The sequence below is a fragment of the Emiliania huxleyi genome (assembly GCF_000372725.1).
Source record: "Emiliania huxleyi CCMP1516 unplaced genomic scaffold EMIHUscaffold_4, whole genome shotgun sequence".
Classification (NCBI taxonomy): domain Eukaryota; phylum Haptophyta; order Isochrysidales; family Noelaerhabdaceae; genus Emiliania; species Emiliania huxleyi.
In genome coordinates, this window is record NW_005198966.1 from 1343185 (window position 1) to 1365013 (window position 21829).

General features: G+C 66.9%; 7 protein-coding genes across 7 annotated transcripts in view; 3 read left to right on the plus strand and 4 right to left on the minus strand.

The window, feature by feature from the left end:
* EMIHUDRAFT_196411 (hypothetical protein) overlaps window positions 1-844 on the plus strand; it is a gene marked incomplete at both ends in the record, with an annotated part of 2685 nt that extends 1841 nt beyond the window's left edge. Inside the window, 2 exons of the mRNA XM_005770629.1 lie at window positions 428-605; window positions 759-844. Of these exons, the coding sequence (XP_005770686.1) occupies window positions 428-605; window positions 759-844 (264 nt within the window). The remainder of the gene's footprint in view (window positions 1-427; window positions 606-758) is intronic.
* Window positions 845-1362: 518 nt separating this feature from the next.
* Window positions 1363-2200, minus strand: EMIHUDRAFT_349937 (hypothetical protein; the record flags this gene model as incomplete). The annotated part of the gene is made up of 1 exon (XM_005770630.1): window positions 1363-2200. A coding segment is annotated over one exon (521 nt), but the record flags the coding sequence as incomplete, so codon positions are not given.
* A 42-nt stretch (window positions 2201-2242) lies between these two features.
* On the minus strand, window positions 2243-2870 carry EMIHUDRAFT_196412 (hypothetical protein; the record flags this gene model as incomplete). Its single annotated transcript, XM_005770631.1, has 2 exons — window positions 2243-2359; window positions 2442-2870. 2 exons carry the CDS (start codon window positions 2868-2870, stop codon window positions 2243-2245), a joined length of 546 nt encoding a protein of 181 aa, XP_005770688.1.
* Window positions 2871-4410: 1540 nt separating this feature from the next.
* Window positions 4411-5783, minus strand: EMIHUDRAFT_196414 (hypothetical protein; the record flags this gene model as incomplete). Its single annotated transcript, XM_005770632.1, has 3 exons — window positions 4411-4434; window positions 4760-5280; window positions 5744-5783. The coding sequence occupies 3 exons, from the start codon at window positions 5781-5783 to the stop codon at window positions 4411-4413; spliced, it is 585 nt and encodes a 194-aa protein (XP_005770689.1).
* Window positions 5784-8853: 3070 nt separating this feature from the next.
* Window positions 8854-9806, plus strand: EMIHUDRAFT_420405 (hypothetical protein). The gene is made up of 2 exons (XM_005770633.1): window positions 8854-9077; window positions 9201-9806. The coding sequence occupies exons 1-2, from the start codon at window positions 8876-8878 to the stop codon at window positions 9548-9550; spliced, it is 552 nt and encodes a 183-aa protein (XP_005770690.1). The 5' UTR covers window positions 8854-8875; the 3' UTR covers window positions 9551-9806.
* A 166-nt stretch (window positions 9807-9972) lies between these two features.
* Window positions 9973-12116, plus strand: EMIHUDRAFT_196417 (hypothetical protein; the record flags this gene model as incomplete). The annotated part of the gene is made up of 7 exons (XM_005770634.1): window positions 9973-10555; window positions 10615-10718; window positions 10860-11175; window positions 11248-11473; window positions 11550-11588; window positions 11657-11696; window positions 11817-12116. 7 exons carry the CDS (start codon window positions 9973-9975, stop codon window positions 12114-12116), a joined length of 1608 nt encoding a protein of 535 aa, XP_005770691.1.
* Window positions 12117-12332: 216 nt separating this feature from the next.
* On the minus strand, window positions 12333-13670 carry EMIHUDRAFT_196418 (hypothetical protein; the record flags this gene model as incomplete). Its single annotated transcript, XM_005770635.1, has 1 exon — window positions 12333-13670. The coding sequence occupies one exon, from the start codon at window positions 13668-13670 to the stop codon at window positions 12333-12335; it is 1338 nt and encodes a 445-aa protein (XP_005770692.1).
* Between the last annotated feature and the right edge of the window lie 8159 nt (window positions 13671-21829).

The following is a 21829-nucleotide window of genomic DNA, read 5'->3' on the forward strand; positions in this document are numbered from 1 at the left end:
CCGCCCCACACTCCTCCCGCCCCACACCTCCGCAGGACCGAGCGACAGCCGTGCAGCCGCGCCGCACCACCGCCCTGGCGCATCGCCTCGCGCGAGCGGCCGTACGGAGGCGCCGGCGAGCGGACCGTCGAGCGCGCCCACCGGCCACGCACGGGGATCACGGCAGACGGCGCGGCACGGAGCGGCCAGGTTCCTCCCGAGGGGCGGCCTCGTCTTCATCAACCCGCCGTGCTGCGAGCCGGTCATGATCATCAGCCACGAGTACGCGAGGTTGAATACCGTGGACCAACCGACGAGGAGGACCCCGATCGACGTGCAGAGGAGCCCGATCGACGTGCTCCTGACGCCGTGGACCGCCGCCGGCGTCCACTCGGACCCCGCCACGCACTTTTATCTCCCCCGCGCACAGCTCACCTCGTTTGACAAGGGCTTTCTGGTCGCGTGGAATGGCGCCACCGCTGACAGGAACCCGCTGCTGCTGCGGCGGCTGGAGGAGGCCGTTCAGTACGTGGTTGGGTTCCACGGGTACTTGCAACGGGGGGTGGGGGATGCCGCCACGCTGCTGCTGCTCGAGGGCGCGCTCGAGGGCGCTTCGCCCGGCGAACGTGCGAGATGTGAGCCACGAGAGCTGGGGGGCGTGGAGGGGTTGTGGAGGCGGCTGGTGAAGGGGCAGGCCCGCCTCCCAATGCGGCTGGCGATGGTGCAGGAGTGCGCGCGGGAGTGCGTTCGTCGAGCCGGGGGGGGCCTCCCGCCAGCAGGGGGGAACCCAGAGCAGTGGGAGTGGGAGGGTGGCGACTGGATGCGGGCAACGATGCAGGGTTGGCGGTCTGATGATTATGGTTAAAAGTAGAGCGGCCTCCCGCCGCCCCTCCCCGCACCCCGGCTCCTCGCCTCGCGGCGTGCGCACACATCGGCTCTCATAATCTGCTCTCCCTCTCATCTGCTCCACCTCCGAGCGGAGCTCGCGGTGCTCACACGTCACGCAGAGACCAGAGAGAGAGAGAGAGAGAGACAGAGTCAGACGAGACTCGAGAGAGAGAAGGCTCCTCGCCGCGCGGCCTCCCCCTCCACGCCGCATACTGTAATCTACTCTCCCTCTCATCTGCTCCACCTCGGTGCTCACACGTCACAGTACACAGACGACGGAGAGACTCAGAGTCAGACGAGAGACCGTCTCCGGGGACGAGAGAGCGAGCGAGGCTCCTGGAGCCGCGTGGCCGCCTCACCCGGCGGTGCCGCCGACGCCTGCCCTGCTGCTGCCGCCACCGCCGAGCCCGCTTCCGGCGCCTCGCCGACCGTGCGCGCGTACGCCACCGCCGCCTCCATCGCTGCGTCAAAGAGGCCGAGGTAGACCTGCCTTCCGCCCACATAGTGCACCGCCTCGAAGCGGCCACTGTGATGCTTAGTCACCCCCTTGTAGCCGGTAGCGCCGCTGCTCGAGAGGTGCAGCTTCAGCCCCTCCGCCTCTGTCGCCACTGTCGGGGGGAGGATGAGCCCTGGTACTCGCCGCCCGCCCGCGCGAAGGCCACCGCCGCCTCCACCGCCGTGTCGAAGGTGCCTAGTCTGACCTTCCTTCCGCCCACCCAGTGCACCGCCTCGAAGCGGCCGTTTCACGATTTCTTTTGCACGCCCTTGTAGCCCGTGCTGCTGCTGCTGGACAAATGCAGACGCAAACCCTCCGCGACCGCCACTGGCGCCGCTGGCGCCGCCGCCGCCGGCCCCGCTCCCTCCTCAAGCGGCGCCGGCTCGCCAACCGCCCGCGCGTACGCCACCGCCGCATCGACCGGCGTGCCGAAGGTGCCCAAGCTGACGTTGCCATCACCACCGTGCACCTTAACCGCCAAGAACCGCCCAGATGGCCGCTTGTACACGCACTTGTAGCCGGTGCTGTTGCTGCTGGAGAGGTGCAGCCGCACCCCCTCCGCCTCCGCCACCACCGCTGCCGCTTCCGCCTCCGCCCTCCCCTCTGCCGCCTCCGCAGCCACTGTCGGAGGCTGGTACTCGCCGACCGCCCGCGCGTACGCCACCGCCGCCTCCACCGCTGAGCCGAAGCAGCCGATGTAATCGTGCCTTCCGTGCTCCGCCTGGAAGCGGCCATTGTAGAGCCGCTTCACTCCTTTGTAGCCTGTGCTGTTGGTGCGGGAGAGGTGCAAGCGCAGCCCCTCCGCCTCCGCCACCAGAGCCTCCCGGCTAGACATGGCCTCCGAGCCTGCTGGCGCTGCCCTCCCAACCGTCGCCACCGTCAGAGGAGGCTGAGCCGGAGGCCCGGCTCGTGCTGCGCCGCAAGCCGCCTCCACAGCCCGTTCCGGAGGCCGAGGCCGAGGAGGAGGCTGAGGCTGAGGTCGACGGTAGTCCGTTCCTGTGGAGTCTGATCGCGCGTACGCCACCGCCGCCTCCACCGCCGTGTCATAGTAGCCGAGGGAGACACTCCTTCCGTCCACCCCCCCGCGCCTGTGCTGCGCCTTGAAGCGCGAGCCGTCCTTGTACACGCCCTTGTAGCCGGTGCTGTTGCTGCTCGAGAGGTGCAAACGCACGCCCTCCGCTTCTGCAGCCACCGGGGCCTGCGTCACCGGAGCCTGCGTGGTTGGCTCTGCCGCTGCTGGCGCCTCCGCTGGCTCGGCTGCTGCTGGTGGCGGAGGTGGAGGCGTGTACTCCCCGACCGCCAGCGCGTACGCCACCGCCGCATCGACCGCCGTGTCGAAGTTGCCTAAGCCGACTTTGCCACCACCACCTCTCGGCCGGTCCGGCGGTGCGCAGGTATAACCAGCCCTGAAGCGGCCAGAGGCCACCTTGTGCACGCCCTTGTATCCGGTAAGGCTTTTGCTGGAGAGGTGCAAGCGCACGCCCCCCGCCACCGACACCACCACCATCTCGCGTCAGGAGTAAAGTACTTTTTGGCCCCCGCGAGCGTGGAATAGGACCGCCGCAAGCGGCGTGGCGTGGAGCGGTTGAGCGTCCCTCCGGGGGCCCCTCTGCGCCGGGGAGGCGTTGTTGGCGGCCAGGACGCAAGCGTCCGTCGCCGTTTTCAAACTCGGGGCCCACTCCGCTACGCTCCGACCCGAATTTGGGGGCCATGAAATTTAAGGTGTTGCTGCGCAAAAGGGGTGGCGCGCGGGCGCGCGCGTGCGGGCGTCGAGCGCGGAGCGGCAAACACAATGACGTCGGAAAGCTCTGCATCAAGTATACAGTAGGCTCTAAGCACGGAACCAGAGCGCGAAGTATCCTCTCCGCCCCGTGCAAACGAGTGGCGAGGGCCGGGGAGGGCGCTCGCGTGGGAGGCGGGGCGAGGTGCCGCAACGCGGCGCCGCGCGGCGGAGCGCTCAGTCGCGGCACGCGTCTCGACCCAGCCTGGAGCTCACTAGGGATCACACCACATAGTCCTCTCCACCGCTGATCGCAGCCGTCGCTGCCAGGCTGGCCGATCAGCCGCCGGCAGCCGGGAGAGGCGCTCGAGCCCTCAGTGCTCCACCACCTCGGCCGGAATGCCCACGGCGGCGAGGTTCGTCACCACCTGCTCGGCCGGGAGGTTGCTGACGAAGCACTGGCCCTCGCCATCGCCGGGGAAGGTGGCGATGGATGACGTCAGGCCCGCCTTCTTGAGGAACAGCTCGATCGGCGCGACGTAGCGCTTCTCAGACGAGATGGAGACGCAAGTGAACGCGGTCGTGCCGTCGACGAGCCGGGCGCCGTCTGCGGCCTCGAATCGCTCGACCGTGGCGTCGGGGTCGTTGGCGGCAGGGTAGTGGTCGGTGATGAAGGAGACGACATCGCCTGAGGGGACAGTGATGTTGCCGAAGAGTCGTTCGAGGACGTTGACGATCACGCGCGCGGCGTGGAGGTTGCAGCACGAGATGACGTACCCTTTGATGTCCTTAACGTCCGTGGTGGAGCCGTAGAGCTTCTGCCCGATGTCCTGGTCGACGGTGCGGTTGGTGCCGCTGAAGACACGGTCCCAGTCGTTCGGGCTCTCCGAATCGAACGGCTTGTCAGGGTCGATGATCGCCGCGAAGCGCGCCTTGAGATCAGCCCACTCGTCATACAGAGGAGACGAGCGCGTCGCTCGCCCGGCATGCCGTGGCGGGCACTCCTCTCCAAGCAGGGCCATCGCGCGCTCAAGCCGGTCCAGCCGTTCACGCATGGGCAAGTCGTCCGTCGTGTACGACGACCGTGGGAGGGGGCGGCCTTCTTCCCGCCACCGGTTCCTCGCTGCAATGATCGCTGCCTCAAGCGGACGCGATCTGCCGGATGCGTCGACCGCAATTCCCGGAATCTCGGCCCTCACCACACCCGGCAACACAACTTCCCCATGCCGCAGGTAGACCTCGTACACCATCCGCCGAAGCCGAGCGGCCGGACTCTCCGCCGGAATTTGTTGGCGTGCTGTCGCATCGTCATCCGGCGGCTCCTCCTCTATGAGACGTTCGGGAGCACGCCCTGCCGTCGCTCTCGACGTGCGCCGCACACCTGCGCGGACAGTGGGAAGCCGTTTCCGTCATGTGTCCTCGTGTGCCCGGAGAGCCGTAAGCCGGCGCGCACCGGTGGCAGCGCAGGATGAGGCGGCAGCAGAGGAGGGTTGGGGCGCATTTGAAGGCGCTGGCCCCGACGCGCCATTGACTGGGTCGGGGTGGTTCCTCAACCCTCTGGTTTCTACAGTCAGGCAGGAAGAGTCTGAGCAAGGGGGGCGGATGGGGCTGGCTGCGTCAAGGCTACTCGGGCACGCAGCGCCTTGGCTTGGCCCCCGAGCGGACAGGCGGTCGACGACGCGCAGCATGGCGGTGAGCGCAGCCTGACGACGCGTCTTGATGGACGGATCCTTCTGCCGACTGACCAATTTCCTCCACCCCTCGATCAGCGGCTTCGTCACCAACATGCGCTCGAGAGGCGGAGCAGCCTCGATGCGATCCAGTTCGGTAGCTATCTTGTAGCGCAGCGCATCGTCAAAAGGCAGCTTGTTGCAGGCGTCGCGCGCCTCCCCGAGGTCACGCAGGAAGCTCTCCATATGTGTTGCAACAGACCCCCGAGCCGGTTGTTGCTGCACCGGCTGATCGAATGCAACGGCGGCGTGGTGGACGGGAGCGGCGGGGGAGCAGGGGGCGACGGCGAGGTTGCGTCCGGAGCCCGGCGGGTCGATCTGCATCGGCTGCACGTCGGCCACGTCGGCTTCTGCCAGCTCTGGCTGCTGGGCGGCGGTCAGCGTGGAGAATGGCAGGACTGTTTGGGGCGCATTTGAGAGCGCTGGCCCCGACGCGCCGTCGGTTTGGTCGGGGTGGTTCCACACCCCTGGTGTTTCTTCATTCCGTCGGGGAGGCTCTGTGCAGGGCGCAGCGAGGGCCGTGGGGAAGGGGCCAGTGGGGCGATGGGCACAGAGGGGGCAATGATCCGAGGTGTGGGCAGGTGTCTAGGTCTGGCTGTCCAGCGAGAGTAGGATGTGCTTAGTACCTGTGCACGAAGGACAGAGGCGGGTCGGAAAGTCGAGACTGCTGACCGCTCCTCCATGGTCCCCCGCCGGTGGACGCCGAGTGCAGTCATCGGTATGCGGGAGGCGTGCGCAAGGGCTCGCGGGGCGGACGCGACGACCTGGCGCTGCCGTCGCGGAGGGCTCGGGCTCGAGTGAGCGCCGCCAGCGACTCGTCGTTGCGGCCGTGGCCGCGCGGGCCACCTGCATCGACGGGCTGCTTAGGGGGGGGGCGCCAATGATACGCTTGCCCGTCGGCAATCCATCCCGTGTTGGCTTCAATTGTACTTCTGTCTTGGCACCAGCTGATGGCTTGCCCGGCCGACATCGCCGGATTCGTGCACGGTATTCGGATTTTGGCTATTTGTTCGTGCGGGGGTATATCGCAGATTTGTCAATGGTACCGCGTCTGCGACGCGGGCGCCTTGCGGGCAGAGCCCTTAGGACACCCTTTTATCTTGCGCGGTCAAAATGTGACACGCCTGCTACGATAATGACGGCGTCTGACAGCCGCGCCCGCGCCGACCTGCGGCGCGGGCGGCGGCAGAGCCACCACCTTCGGAGAGCAGTGCCGCGCTTCTTTCACCCCATGATTCGCCCACCGCCGCAGCGTGGCGGTCCCAGAGAGGGCCAGCACGCGGGCTCCGCCGACGCTCTCGCAACGCGGGTCGCGCCGCGCGCCTCCCGGACGAAGCGTGTTGGTGCGCGACGGCGATCCCCGCCTGCAGGGAGCGGAGCACACGCGTCGGATGGCGAGGGCAGCACAAATATTGCACTCACGTCCCAGTATGGCAGCAGCCGGACGGGTTGGGTGGCGTGAGGGCAGGGTGGTGAGGATGATTCCACAGATCTCGCTGGAAATGGCCGTGTCCTTCCCGGGGGAGGCAGGCGAGCACGCACCTCGCGTCCGAGCGCGAGTCGACGAGTGGTCGCCGAGAGATCGCCGAACCACGTTTCGAGTGCGCGCGCACACAGCACAGCTGCGGGTTGTAACTCGACTGCCGATCGCGCGTGCGGGATGTAAATGCAGCTCGCTGGCGCCAGTGCACGGTGGCAGGGACTGGAGGCTCGGCCGAAGGGGAAGAGCAGTCCTCAATCGTCACGTAGAGGTCGCTGGGCTGGATCCATCGAACTGCCACACACCTGGAGCGGAGGCACATCACGTCTTGCGGCACACTCTCCGACAGATGCATGCCTTTTGAGCAAGCCCACGCGCCTCCACCGTCGCGTAGTATGCCAGCGGCACGCGGGTACGCCTACGAGTCGTGCGCGCTCGGCAGTAATCGGCGTTGAGACATCCTAGCGCGCACATCGAGAGCGCCGGGTTGTGTTGCCGCGAGGAATCCTGCTCGAAGATGGGGTCCGAGCGGCGCCTGATCGCATGGGATGGATTAGTGGGGCTATCACGTGGGTACTAGGCCTGCTCAGTCAGGAGTTGGCGAGTGTGTGGGAGATTCACGCCCGTCGCTCAACGTCTGTTGAAAAACTGTTCGCTGAGCAAGCTCACGGTCGAGCGGGCTTGACGCGCGCTTCAGGATAGCAAGAGGCGTGCCCATTCCCCTGAGGAGCGTGCGGACACGCCTGGGAATCGTTGTGGAGCGACCATGGACTGGGATGACAGCCGGCGAAGAGGCTGCGCCTCGACGGGGAAGCTTCACGGCGGAGGCTGTGAAGTCGCGGCATCGAGTTCAACCTGAGCGCACGCACGCACCGTGCTGGGGAGGAGTTGGCCTGCGAGCGGCGAGCGCTCCCGAGCGCGCGGCGCCCCGTTCTGGCCATCTTTCGCTTTCCCTCCTCAAAATCGCCTCTATTTTGTGCGCCTCCGGTGGCAGGTCTAGCCGGGCCCGATTCGTGGTACTTTTGATCTTTGCGCGCCGGATCTCGATTTCCGAGGAGCCGCGGGCCTCCACGCCTAGGCTAGGCATTCTCGCGGCTGGTTCACTCCCGGGAACAGATCCCTAGCCATGAACTCCCACTCGATACCTCCCAAGTCTCAGCCACAAGGACTATTTGCGCTATTGGGTGGAGACTCTCAAGCTCGCGGTGCAATTCGCTTCCCACTACGAGGCGAAGCCGAGTGCGCCGCGAAGAGGGTCTCTGCCGGCACCCCTTGGGTCCCCTCTAGTCGCGAAGCGGCTGTGCCGAGGGGCCCTCGCGCGTAACTGTGTCGCCCTTCGGACTGTACCTGCCCTGTCTTATTGATTCGGTTTGGTTCGGTTCGGTTCGGTTCGGTTCGGTTCAGATCGGTCCTCTCCGATTATCAGTTCCATTTATTGGTTAGCATTGATCCGGTAAGTCTCGATTCATTGCTGGTTAGTCGTCCTGTTGAGTAAGTTCCGGATAATAATATGGTTACTGATCAACTGGCTCAGTGCTTGGTTCGGTTCGGCTCGGTTCGGTTCGGTTCGGTCAGTCCTCTTTGATCGGCTCCGGTCCGGTGTCCTGTCCTGTCTTGTCCAGTCGAGTCCCACATTAATGAGTGTTGATCCGGTAAGTCTGAGTTATCGCTGATTCGCCGTCTCCTGTCAATTAAGTTCCGGTTAATTAGGTTACGGACAAACTAGCTCAGTTTTCAGTTCGGTTTGGCTCGGTTCGGTTCGGTTCGGCCAGCCTTCTCCGGTCGGTTCTGGTCTGGTGTCTTGTCTTGTCTTGTCTTGTCCGGTCGAGTCCCACGACTCTGGGCCATGCGCCCGTCCAGCCACCGTTCGGCGCCGCTCGCGGGGCGGGCCTCGGTCAGGTCCCGGCGGAGCGGTCGCTCGACGCCTCGGTCGGTCCCGGCGGAGCTGTCGCTCGACGCCTCGGTCAGGTCCCCGAGATGGTCTCCCCGACCCCCGAGGCTTGGCGCACCGCGGGAGGGGGGCAGCCCAGCCACCCTGCACCGCCCAAGCCGCCCTCTGCAAGCCCAGGCGCGCCGTAGAGAGTGCCGACGCGATGTCGACGATTTTGGCCTGCGAGACGGGGGCGAGGAGCGGAGAGGTGTGAGGGCGCCATGTGCCCGGGCGACGGGCTAAGGGGCCGCTACACGGGCCGCAGAGCTCACCAGCGCCGGCACGGTGGCGCTGGTAGCATGGTGCTGTTTGCGGCCGCGTGCTTCCAGTAGCGATAGCGACGGAAAATTCTCTCGACCTGCTTTCGGCGTCTCGATTTCCCGGCGGCACCTTAGTCGGACTCGGTCTTGCCGAAAAATGACAGTCTCTGTTGCCCTCGATTCTGCGCCTCTCACCATCGATGTCAACTCTGGCGACGACAGCGGCTTCGATGTCATGGACATCGACTCAGTTGCTCTTGCTGGCGTCGATCAGCTGCCGGCTGACCTGCGCACACCGCAGCTTCTCGATTTCTTCGGGATGAGTCCTGCCTCCCTAGCTTTTGGGCCACCCCCGGCCTGCGCCCCGGCTGCCCCACGATTGCCGTCCGGTGATGGCACTGCCGACGACCTGGAGCAGCTCCTCGCCGCGGCGCAGTCGGGCACGGCTGCCGCTCGGGCCGAGAAGGAGCAGCCCGCTATGTGGACGGTCGAGGAGGACTTGCTCATCGTCGACCTGGTCGAGACGATCGGCAAGCGCTGGAACCGCATCGCCGCGGCGCTACCCGGGCGGACCGAGAATGGTGTCCGCAATCGGTGCGCGCACCGCTCCGCTCTCAGCCCGGCTACGCACCGCTCCGCTCTCAGCCCCGGGCAAAATGCCGCGCAGAGCGTGCCTCGCAACCCGCCGCACTAACCTCGCCCGCGCCGCTCTGTGAGTCAGGTGGAACCGCATGGAGAAGGCGCAGCAGGTGCGGAAAGACAAGGGGGATGGGCACGGCTACCGGTGCGGCCGGTGCGGGCAGCCCAAGCGCGGGCACATCTGCCCCGCGCTGACGTCGGGCGAGCGGCTCGAGGGCGAGAACCTGGTCAAGAGGGCCACCGCCCTCTCCGCGATGGCCTCGAGGAAGATAAGCGTGCAGCAGGCCGCGCAGGCGCTGGACAAGGAGCGAAAGGCGAAAGGCTCGTCGTCCAGGGGACTCAAGGGGAAGCTGGCCAAGATGGGCTCGTCGCGGATCCTCAACGTCGCCGAGCTCTTTGACCTGGTCGCCGGGTCGTCCGACCCGTGAGCGTGCCGAGGACCTCTCCAACGCGGTCGTTAACGGGGGTTGGCAGCCGCTCGCGACGCCTCGGCCCTCGCTCGCTCGCTCGCTGACTGAGTGAGTGAGTGAGGAAGGGGAGACTGAAAGGGGTGCGCGTACTGTTACATTCACCATGTGTGTCCAATCGCTCGCGTACCGGATTTTTTTTCTCGAGCGTGCTCGGCTGGGTTCCGGCTCCTACCCGGATAGGGGGTCTGTCGGCACTGACTCGCGCCAAAACGCCCTACCTACCTACCTATCCCCAGGCCGCGCAGCGAAGCGGAAAAAGATGAAAATACGGCTACCTACCTATTGCAGGGCCCTTTTGGGCCAAACAAGACCAACCTACCTACCTATCTGGGAGGGGCCAGCAGAAGACACCCTATCCGGGTAGGAGCCGGAACCCAGGCATGGCTCGTTGGCTCTTCCTCCCTGCAGCCGCGGCACTTTTGACCACCACGACGCCACGTCTGCGTCATCCGCGGCTCGCCGCACCGCGCGCCATCGTCAAAAACACGGCGTCTGATGCCTTTGGAGAAGACTTCTACGCGCTTCGCTTTGACGGAGTGCGCAGGTTGTACGGCGAGGCCGCGCCGGAGCGGCTGAGGTCCTCGCGAGTGGTGGTCGTCGGCCTCGGCGGTGTGGGATCGTGGGCTGTCGAGGCGCTCGCACGCTCTGGCGTCGGCGCGCTCGTCCTTGTGGACCTGGATGAGCTGTGCATCAGCAACACGAACCGTCAGATCCACGCCCTCGCTTCGACCGTCGGCCGCTCCAAGGCGCGCGAGCTCGAGCGCCGCGTGGCCGAGATCAACCCCGACTGCGCGGTGAGCGTACGCGAGCAGTGGGTCCTTGCGGGGGACGCCTCCTCCCTCCTCGCCGAGGAGGCGGCCGTCGCTGCAGAGCGCGGAGAGACGCTCGCGCTGCTGGACGCCGTGGACGGGTACCGCGAGAAGGCGGCGATGGCGGTCGCTGCGATCGAGCTCGGCCTGTGCCGTGCTCTGCTGGGCGCGTCCCTTGACACTCCGCGACCGTGTCCGTGGCATGTCCCGTAGGCTTGCACGTCGTACTGTGCGGCGCGGCGGGAGGGCGGTCGGACCCGACGCTCGTGCGGGTTGCCGACCTCGTCGACGTGGCGGAAGACGGGCTGCTGCGGTCGGTGCGGCGAGAGCTGCGCAAGAAGCACGCCTTCCCACCGGGCGCCCCGCAGCGCAAGGGCGGCGGGCAGGGCGGCGGGCAGGGCGGCGGGCAGGCGTGGGCGGTGCGCAAGGCGGCTCGCAGCAGGTCGGGCGGTGGCCAGGCGTGGGGCGTGCCTTGCGTCTACTCGCTCGAGGTGGCGCAGCGGCAGCCCGACGCAGAGGGAACCCTCTGCGACCGCTTCGGCACCGCGTGCTTCGCGACGGGCGCCTTTGGCTTCGCGGCGGCTGCGGCACTCACCGGCGTCCTCGCGCGCGGAGAGAAGCTTCCGAGGCGGGCGAGGCGGGGGCCTGCTGCCGTGGCGGAGGCGGCACACCGCGGCGGCGGCGGGGAGCTCCCGTCCGAGGAGGCGTCGGGAGGCGATTTGCCCCTGTACGACTCTCACTGCCACGCCATCGCCGACGCTGGCGCGCTGCTCGGTGAGCCGGAGGGCGGCGGACTGGAGGAGGGCGTTGAGGCTTCCCCCTGAGGCGTGACTCCTCTGGCCGTAGCCGGGCCGAGCTGCGCCGGCGTGTGCCTCGTCTCGTCGGGAGAGGCGGATTGGGCGCCGGTCGAGGCGGCGGCGAGGACGGGCGCACGGCACGCCCTCGGAGTGCACCCGTGGCAAGCGCACGAGCAGCGCGAGGGGTGGGGCGGGAGGTTGCGCGAGGAGTTGCTGCGCCAGCCGACGGCGGCCGTCGGCGAGGCGGGCTTGGATCGCGCGCGGAGGGAGATCCCGTGCGGGAGAAGTGCGAGGCGCGAGGCCGCGGAGAGGTTGTGGTGGTGGACGCCGGCGCCTCGCGACGCCGCGTAGGTGGGAGGTGCAGCTCGACGCGTTCCTCGTGCAGCTGAGGTGCGGACTCCGCGCAAGCACCCAGTACAGTGCTGCTCTGGCCACCCTCGAGGCCTCTAGTGCTGTAGGCTGGCGAGCGAGCTGCGCAGGCCGCTGGTCGTGCACGCCGTGCGGTCCGACGGCCCTCTGCTCGACCTCTTGAGAGCCGAGGTTGCGGGCGGCGGCCCGGGCGGCAAGGCGGCTCTGCCGCCGGTGGTTGTGATGCACGCGTTTGGCGGCTCGGCGGAGACCGCGCTCGCCCTCTCGCGGCTCGCGGAGGCCGCAGAGGCGAGAGTCTACTTTGGTTTCTCCGAGCGAGCTGCGCGGCTCAAGCGTGCGCCGGCCGCGATCCAGGCCGTGCCCGCCGAACGGCTGCTCATCGAGTCGGACGAGCACGCGGCAGACGCTGCGTGCAGGGCGGTGCGCGGGGCGTGCGACAGGCTCGCGGCCGCGCGAGGGTGGAGCCGCGGCGAGGCCTCTGAGCGGACGGCGCGGAACGCGCTCGAGGCTTTCGACCCGAGCGCGTGGAGCAGGACCGTAGCGTTGTGACGGTCAGACGGTGTTAGTTAGGACTTGTGTTAGGTGTTTTCACACGCGCTGGTCTCAGATACAGGAGTACTGTGATCAGTACGAAACGTACAGAAAATAATGAGGAAGAGGCGAGACGCGCGCGAGAGAGACGCGTCGAGACTCGAGAGAGACGAGCACATGAGACACTACACTCGAGACCGGTGGCGCGGGAGGGCGGGAGGCAGATGCATCGCCTCAGCGACGCTCCTGGTCGCGCGCCCCGTCGCGCTTCCACCCGGCACGGGCTGCGCCCTCCCTCGCCGCTTGCCCGACCCGCCCCTTGACCGGCTCGACGAGCAGCCGCTGGTACGCGCGCCTCGCCCGCCCGACGAGCCACGCCGACGGCTCCGGCACCACCTCGGCCCACTTGAGCGGCAGCAGGTAGAGGAGCACGCGCGGCGTGTCGCGCGCCGCCAATCGGCCCGCCTGCACCGCGCAGCCCCAGCCCGCCAGAAAGAAGGGCAGCGCGAAGCGCGAGCCGCGCAGCAGCAGGCTCTTGCCGCCCGCCCACGCCCTCCTCGCGAGAGCCAAGGGCGGGAAGCGCTCGGCGAAGCGGCGCACGCGCGCCGTCACATTCTGCTCGCGCAGGAAGGAGGGGAGCGCCGCCTGCGCGCGGCCGTACACCTGCCCCCACGCCGCGGCGCCGACCGCCTTCCTCGCCGCGCCGCGTACGCCCGGCACGCGCGTCGCCGACACCGCAGCGACGACGATCGCCGCCCGCCTCGGCGGCGGGCAGTCGCCGTACGCGGTCTCGACCGCCGTCGCGGCAGACTGCGCCGCCGTCTTGACGACGTTGAGGTCGTTCTTGACGAGTCGAGGCAGCGGCAGCAGCGCACGGCGCAGCCGCAGCACCAGCCGCACGGCCGGCTTGAGCGCCACCGCCGACGAGCGCAGGGCGAGCGCGATCTGGTCAAACTCCTCTCGCAGATGCTGCCGCGTGATCTCGACGACGGCGACGCCGCCGAGCAGGCTCGACGCCACGATCTCTATCGATAGGCCGAGCGCCCGACTCGCCCGCAGTGCCACGGCCCAGCCCGCCAGTGCTGCAAGCGGCGGGAGGTCGCGGCGCAGGCTCGCCTGTACGCCGGGCGCAGCAGAGGAGGCGTTGACGATGCCTTGGCTCGCGCGGCCAGCCACGCAGCCGATGACCGCCCACGGCACCAGCGCTGCCGCGACAGGCACCTGCGCGATCGCCGCGCCGGCGAGGGCAGCCGCGGCCACGCCCGTGTGGCAGCCCAGGCCGAGGCTTCGAGTCGCCGTCTGCGCGACGAGGCTGGACTGGACGAGGCGCGCGGGCGACGGAGCGCGCGCGCCCGCAAAGACGAGTGCGCCGCCCGCCATAACTCCCGTCAGCTCCATCGTGTTGCCGCGCAGCCGCTCGTAGCCGACGCGGGCGCCGAGCACGTCCCGGCGCACCGCGGTCTTGAGCTGGTTCTTGGCACGCGCCTTGGCCTCGGCGATGCCGGCGGCGGCGGCCGAGAGCGAGAGTGAGAGGAGGAGCAGGGAGCGAAACAGGCTGGACGCTGCCGCCATCGAAAGCACCGCAGGGTTCCGCGAAGCAAGCTGCCTGGGGGGGGACGCGTCGCTCGCGCGGGAGACGGCGCGTTTTGCCACCACAGAGTGAGTCTATCGGTAAGCGCGGGTTAGCGCGGGTTCCACCGGGTTAAGCCACACTAACCCAGCACGGGTCAGCACGGGTTAGAACGGGTTACCATAACCCGACGCTAACCCGGCGCTAACCCGGCGCTAACCCGGCACTAACCCATCCTAACGTATGCCCCCGAGCAGCGCGGGTTAGCGCCGGGTTAGTCTCGGGTTAGTGCCGGGTTAGTCTCGGGTTAGTGCCGGGTTAGTGCCGGGTAAGCGTCGGGTTATGGTAACCCGTTCTAACCCGTGCTGACCCGTGCTGGGTTAGTGTGGCTTAACCTGTGTGGAACCCGCGCTAACCCGCGGCTTACCGATGACTCACTCCTACACGCTCAACTTACCGATAACGGCGTTGCCGCGGAGAGCACCAAGGGGCAAGGTGCAGCCAAGCCGTCCGAGGGAGAGACTAACCCGGGTTAGCGCCGGGTTAGTCTCGGGTTACCATAACCCATGCTGACGTATGCCCCCCAGCCGCATGGGTTAGTGCCGGGTTAGCGCCGGGTTAGGGCCGGGTTAGGGCCGGGTTATGGTAACCCGTTCTAACCCGTGCTGACCCGTGCCGGGTTAGTGAGCACTAACCCGCGCTAACCCGCGCTTACCGATAGACTCACCACAGACTACTCGAGTACAGCTGTAGGGGGTTGAGACGCTCTGTAGAGGCCTCAGACCCCCCTCTGAGGATGGGTCGGACCCCTGGCTTGGCGGCACAGAGGGTTTGACTCTGACTCTGTGCCGCCTCTGTGGCCTCTCTTGGCTGATTTTGGCCTCAGAGGGTCCCCGGCCGAGGGTCTGTCTTGGCGCGGCACAGAGGGCGTTGACCTCAGAGGGTAGCCCCCTCTCGGCAGACAGAGGCGAGAGCCCCGGGCGGAGGCCGGTGCGCCTAGCCCTCCACGAACGTTCGAACGGCGCTGACCAGGGAGGGCGGGGAGGGGGCGGAAGCAGCGAGCATTGACTAAGGCGCTATTCTATACGCTTCGAGCGCCCGGCACCACACACGCTTGCTGCTGCTGCAGGCTCGCCCACAGCGCCCGCGCCGAGCCCTGCGCGTGCGACAGCTTCGCGCGGCCAGCGGCGCCGCCGACCCGTCAACTTAAGTGAGGATGTGCTTGGAGCGGCCGCCCGAGGAGGAGGTAGTGATCTCCACATCCGTCCCCTGCTCCAGCTTGGCCATGAGGCGCCGCGGCGTCCTAGTGAACTCGAACTTGAGGTATCCGAAACCAATGGAAGCTGGGCCTGCTGGGGGGGGTTCTCGCTGCTTGGTGGGGGATCACGACAAACTTGAAATACCGCTGAAAACTCCCTCTGAGGAGCGGCCTCGCGGCACGCGGGGCTTGCCTTGGCGTCTCAGAGGGTCCCCGTAGCCTCAGAGGCTGCGCCGAGAGAGGCTGGCTTGGGGGCACAGGCCTTCAGAGGGTCGGCCCAGGTGCCCTCTGAGCCGCTCGTGGATGGCCTCTCTTGGCACAGAGGGTACCCTCTGAGACGCGCAGATCTGGGCCCCCTTGCCTCAGACCCCCCCCCCCCCTCTGTTTTGCAACCCCCTAGTGGAGCAGGAGGTGGGCGGAGCAGGTGGACGTTTTTTTCTTTTTGTTTAGTAATAGCCAAACGCAAACGGCTTCTTCTTACGCTCGGCCCCAGTGGGGGGTGCCCGCGCCGCCTAGCTCCGCGGACGGGCCCCTCCACCCTTCGTCGAAGAATCATGTAGTCCCGACAAATCGCTGTCGTAGGTAGGATGCCGCAGCGCTTTTTCTTCTCTTACCAGTGCGCGCCCTAGTGCGCTTGGAGCACTTGGAGTGCAGTTATGGCTAACCTCGGAATGTGACACCAGAATGGCTGTGCTGGCTCCTACACAGCCATCTTACCTAAGGATGGCTGAGCTAGCTACAGCGCAGCCATAGCCTCCAGGCCGATGGCTGCAATACACACAGGGCAGCCATCCTTGGTAGACATGGCTGGAGACGCACTACCGCAGCCATACCGCCCGCCTCGAGGTGAGCCCTCTTGGCTGAGCTGGCTTCATCGCAGCCATCTTGGGTAAGATGGCTGGGGGACAGCCATTTCAGCCATTTCAGCCATCTACTATGGCTGGGGCACAGAGATACTAGCTTACACCATCCAGGAGCGCTTGGTGATAATTCGATGGCAGCCAATGGCAGCCGTCCCGCGAGGCCGGGGGCGGCAAGCGCGCAGCCATTTGTGCGTGTGGCGGGGGCGGCGGACGGCTGCCATCGAATTATCACCAGCCATGCTCCGGAGGATGGCTGCACTGACTGTGCCCCAGCCATAGTAGATGGCTGAACTGGCTTTGGCCCAGCCATCTTACCCAAGATGGCTGCGATGTAGCCAGCTCAGCCATGAGGGCCCGCCCCGGGGCGTGCGGTATGGCTGCAGTAGTGCGTCTCCAGGCTCCAGCCATCCCTACTCAGGATGGCTGCCCTGTGTGTATTGCAGCCATCGGCCTGGAGGCTATGGCTGCGCTGTAGCTAGCTCAGCCATCCTTAGGTAAGATGGCTGTGAAGGAGCCAGCACAGCCTTTGTGGTGTCACATTCCGAGGTTAGCCTGCAGTTATTAACCTCACATCCAGGGCCGAGGAGCTGAGAAGCGCACCCAGCGGGCCGGATGATCGGTGTCGGGTTGCGGGCAAGAGAGCCCTAGCCCCGGGGGTGCGCGTTCGCAGGGAAAGGGCCTTAAAGTAAACACGGGTCCCCGAGGGTTAGCTCTGCGCTCCGGGTTTCCCCTAGCAGCGGAACGCCCCCTCTACTCGGGGGCTAGTAGACACCAGGCACTAGCACGACAACACACCCATTCCTCACTGACTGCACCGCTCGGAGCCCCCTCGCTCCGCGCACGGTCTCCTCACCCCCCTTCCGAGGGGGGCCCTCCCTCCCCTCGGCCCTCCCTCCTGTTCGCCGCCAGCACTTGGAGCACTTGGAGTGCAGTCGGCAACCTCACATCCAGGGCCGGGGAGCTGAGAAGCGCACCCAGCGAGCCGGAGGATCGGCATCGGGCTACGGGCTAGAGAGCCCTGACCCCTAGCTAGGGGGGGGGCGCGCATTCGCAGGGCAAGGGCCTTAAAGTAAACACGGGTCTCCGAGGGTTAGTTCTGCGCTTTGGGTGTCCCCTAGCGGCGGAATTTTTCCCTCGCGCTGTGGGTCCCCCTAGCTGCGGAACGCCCCCTCTACTCGGAGCTAAAGAATACTCTCCGAGGGTTAGCCCCGCGTACCAGGTTTCCCCTTAACTGCAAGGACGCCCCCTCTACTCGGAGCTAGTGATACGTGATACGGGAATACGTACCGCCCCCACGCAGTACCTACACTAATCGACGAGAATACAAGAATACGCAGCTGCGAGACGCCTTACTCGAAGATAATACGAGAATACGCAGCTGCGAGGCACCTGTCGAGCAGCTTCCACGGCGAGCAGCTTACTTGAGGCGGCGAGGGAGGAGGCGAAGGCGAGGGAGGAGGAGGCGGCGAGGGAGGAGACGGCAAGGGAGGAGGTGGCGAGGGAGGGGGGGGAGTGGGGGGGGAGGGAGGGGGTAGCAGGGGAGCAAGGAAGGGGATGGCGGAGGAGGCGGAGGCGGGCGAGGAGGCGGCGGGGGTTGGCACGGAGGCGGCAGAGATGAAGAGGGGGGAGGGGGGGGGGAATGAGAGAGAAGGAGAGAAAGAATGAGAGTGAGAGAGAGAGAGGGGTAGGATGGGAGGGAGAGAGAGGGGGAAAGGGAGGGTTTGGAATCTCAGACTCCCGGGTGGAGACACTGCCCTTTCCAGGAGTCACGTGTCCCCAACGACCGACAGTCGGTAATGAGGGTTGGTTGATAATACGAGAATACGCGGGTTGTTGCACGAGTATATGGGCCACGATGTCTCAAATATGAGGGGTTTTGACTCCTACCGGCTCCTGACGCTATCCCTGGCAGCTCTAATGACCAGGATCAGTAGTGCTATGATAGAGGGTGCCCATACTAGCGCAGGAGCTGCCACACTCGCCCGGACCGTCCCCTTCTGGGTCCGGTTCCGCAGCCCGCGAGAGCCGATAGCGGGGCCGTGCCGCGGGTGCCTACTGCCGAGTGCCACAAACACTGCGCCGTCCCGCCATCACCTACAGGCTGTCTTGTGTGATGGTTGGGATGTCCAAACGCCACCATCTTGGCTCTTGCGACCTCAAACCCGCGAGCTGTATGGGTGGTCCTGACGTCGACAGACGCCCGAGGACCACGGTGAAGCTGAGCCGGAACGCGTCGACAAGTCTCGTCTGAGCCCGTTGCGGTCGCCGGCTGAGTCGCTGTGCACGGGCCGGTACCTCAGGCGTCACCTCCGCAGCCTCAGGTCTCACACTCCATCACCTCCGCCAGGACGCCGTCGGTGGCACGCTCGGCGGCGAGTTTGTGGCAGCCCCACAGCGAGCGCGGCGTCGAGCCTAATCGGTCTGGTCGGTTCGGCACACTCGATGGGGTCCACTGAGTGTGCCGAACGCGCGAGCGGTGCGTCTCGGCAGCCCGCGCTGGCTGCGGAGCTGCCACAAACTCGAGCCACGCTTTTTTGGGACATTTTCGACGCTTTTGGCCCATATACTCGTGCAACAACCCACGCAGCTGCGAGACGCCTATAAAGAAACAGCGAGGTAAAGTTCGGCGGCTATGATAAACCGAAAGTTGTCGTAAAACGCGGGCGAAAGCAAAGCAGAGGGCGGGCGCTTTCTGCCGCAGCGATGCCCGCAGCCTGTCGAGCAGCTTCCGCGGCGCACATGCGCCGCGGGGTTGAACGACAGCCGCGCCTCTCGAGCCACCCGTGCCACGCGCGGCGACGCGCACCCTGCGCGCCCGTCGGCGCACTGGCAGTACTGCACCAGCCAGCACGGCGTGGAGCAATGCATCCAGGGCATTGTGTTGGGCGCCAGCCAGCATGCCTCAGCACAGAGCAAGAGCGCATGCTGCGCACCCTGGCGCAGCACCAGCTCGCCTCCAATCAGGCACTCTCACCACTGCACAGCCGCCCACGAGCGCCCGCAGCTGCACTGCTCAACGCTCAAGCTCAGGAGCCTCCCCTTGTTGTCGCAGCTTTGTGCAGTGCAGCGTGCGAGCAGCGCAGCGCCAGGCAGACCCGTGGGCCGTGGCACGCCCGGGCGGCTGTGGGACGGAGGCCCGCCGAGCGAGTGCGAGCCGCATCGGCGGCCATGTCTCCCGCAGCCGCGAGCGAGCGGTGCAAAGAGGCAGCGTCGCGCATGCTTTTCCGTAACGGATTACGTTTTTTTCGCCAGCGACGTCTCCTTTTTTTGATGAAACGAGCGCTGCCACCGACACCCTGGTGCTGGTGCAGGTGCAGCTGCTGCACTGTCTCGCCCCCCCCCCCCAAACGTGTTGAATTCCTACGAGTAGGTACAGCCACACCAGGCTGGCCACACGTAAATGTCGGGGTCAGCAGCCACGCGCGGACCTGCTGCTGCCGGCGCACTCTCGCTCCTCCCCCTCCTCCTCCTCCTCGCCTCCTCCTCCTCCGCCGCCTCCGCTCCCGCCACCCTCTGCGACGCCAACTCCACCTTTGCATGCTCCCTCCTCGAGTACCTCCAGCCGCCCACGGCCGCGGAGCTCGAGGCCAAGTTCAGGCGGGACCGCGCCAGCCTCAAGCGGTCCGTGCAGTCGAGGGTGTTTGGCGTGCGTGTGGGCTGGGACCGGGCCCATCACTTTGTGAAGGACTGGGCGTCGATGGGGATCGGAGGCGTCGCCGTCTTTCGCGGCGGCGCGCTCCCCAAGCCGGGCTTGCTGCTGCAGGGCGCCAGCCTGTCCTCGGGCGCGGCCACGGCGCTCGTGCGGGAGGGCGAGGCGGCACGCGCCGCGCTGAGCACGGCGTTGGCGCTCGCAGTGGTGCACGTTCCTGGTGCATCGGTCGCGCTGCCACTGGCGGCGCTCGGCCACCAGATCTCCAACACGCTGGCCGACGTGCTCGACAAGCCGCTGCTGCAGGCGCTGCCGGGCGGCAACGCGAGCAGGCTGCTGGTCCGCGTCGGGCTCGGCGTGGGCGGCGCGGCGGCGCTCGCCCTGGCCGCGCCCGCCGCGGGGCTCCTGCCCTTTGGCGTCCCCGCTCCCCTCGCCGCCACGTCTGTGGTCGGCGCATTCGTGCTGGTCGAGGCCCTGAAGTCGCACCTCGCCGCCGAGTGGTGGCACATGCTCGACGCGGCAGCGAGCACCGTCCTCTTCCGGCTGCTGCCGGCGGCCAAGGCCGCCGTCCGGGCGGTGGTGCGCCTGCTCTGGCGCCCCGTCAGGGCGGTGCTGCGCGCGGCGGCGGCGGCGGGTTCCCTCCTGCTCAGAGCGGTGGTAGCGCCCGTGGTCCGGGCGGTCGCGGCGCCCGCGATGCGCTTCGGCCGGCGCGGGCTAGCGCTGCTGCTGCGCGCGCTGTCGCTGCTGCTGAGCGGCCTTCGCGCCGTGATGCGCGCGCTCAGGGCGCCGCTGCAGTTTCTCCTTCCGCGCGCGGCAGCCGCCGCCGGCCGGGCAGCGCGGGCCGCCGCCAAGACCCTCTGGCGCCACGGGCGCACCCTCCGCCGCGCTCTGGGGCGGATCAAGAGCGTTCGCCACGTCGTGGCGGGGGCGGGCAGGGCGCTGAAGGAGCACTGGCCCACCGTGGTGCCGTGGATGGTTGCGTCGGCGGGCGTGGCGCTCCAGCTGGGCCACATCTCGGCGGGTCAGGTGCTGCCCTACCTCTCCACCGCGCTAAACCCGAGCAAGCTGCTCGCCCTGGCGGCAAAGGCGCTGGCGCAGGCGGCGCGCGCCGCGATCGGGGCGGCGATCGGCAAGTAGTAGCACACGTCGACGCTGAATGCCGAATCGCGCGCTCCGTCCCAGACTGGGGGACGACGCGTGTATATGTGCACCACACAAGTACGGCGCTGCGCCAGCGTTGCCGTTGGTAAGACATGAGAAGACATGTGCGTACGAGTGTACAGTTGACGGCGTACAGACAACCCAGGGAGAGTTGTGTTTTCGTTTCGGCTCGCGGGTTTCAAATTCTTTTTCGTGTGTTAGTGCCGAAATAAGGAAGTCGCAAGTCCAAGTGCGCGCCACGCGCCAGTCCCGCGTGGCCACCAGTCTCCTCTGGCGGGGGGGCGCGGGCCGGGGGCCCTAGAGGGTATCCATGCGGGGGGGCGATGGGGTCCCATGGCCCGCCGCAGGCGCCGATTTTTTCGGGATTTTTTTGCGCGATTTTTCACTTGTTTTCATGGGAATTCGGCGTACTTGCGGCCATGCTATCACGCCTTGCGACAGCCTGTCGGCGCTGCTGACCGTGCCATGCTGCTCAACTGACCGCCTGCATAGCTCGCGGCCTTAGTCTTCGGCATTCAGTGACGACCTGATCGTACGGCCAGTAGGAAGGTGTCCTTCCAGCTGCGTGCACGCTTCTGACGCAATGCGCGTCACAAACTGCCTCGGATTGGCTGCTGGCACTCTCGAGGCTATGCCTACACAGCCTCGCGCGCATGGGCAGTTAAGAGGGACCACGCACCTTCTCAGGACAGCGCCGGTGCCTCTCTCTTGGACCGGCAAACGTGGTGGTCTCGTGTCACCAATGTGGGACCAGTGCGGCATCGCGCCATCGACAGCTCTGAACTGCGCCTCACCACTGACCGGGAAGGCCGCCAAGTGGACCAGCACCGGTCGCACATTGTGGCAGCAGTCAGCAGTGCATGTCTGATAGCTAGAGCAGCAGCGTCAGGGTCTCGCAGGGTCGGATCGTGTCAAGCCTCTCGCCCGGCCGGCCGCGTGCAGACGTCGGCCTGTCTGCTGTCTGGAGTGATCTGTCGGCGGTCAGTACGACCGATCAGGTCGGAGTTTCTCATGCTTGGAGGGTCTATCTGTATGTACTCCTCGAGATCTCTCCAAATCTGCCCTCTAATCAACCGTAATCATTCGGGAAGTTGGTGCTAACGGAGACTAACGGAGCCGGAGCCCCGTTTCCGCACTGCTGCGCGGCGCACGGTGCCTCCGGGGGCCCCCGCGCCCCCCCCAGCCAGTCTCCGGTGTGAGCAGGTAGGTAGGTAGAAAGGTGAAGAACAG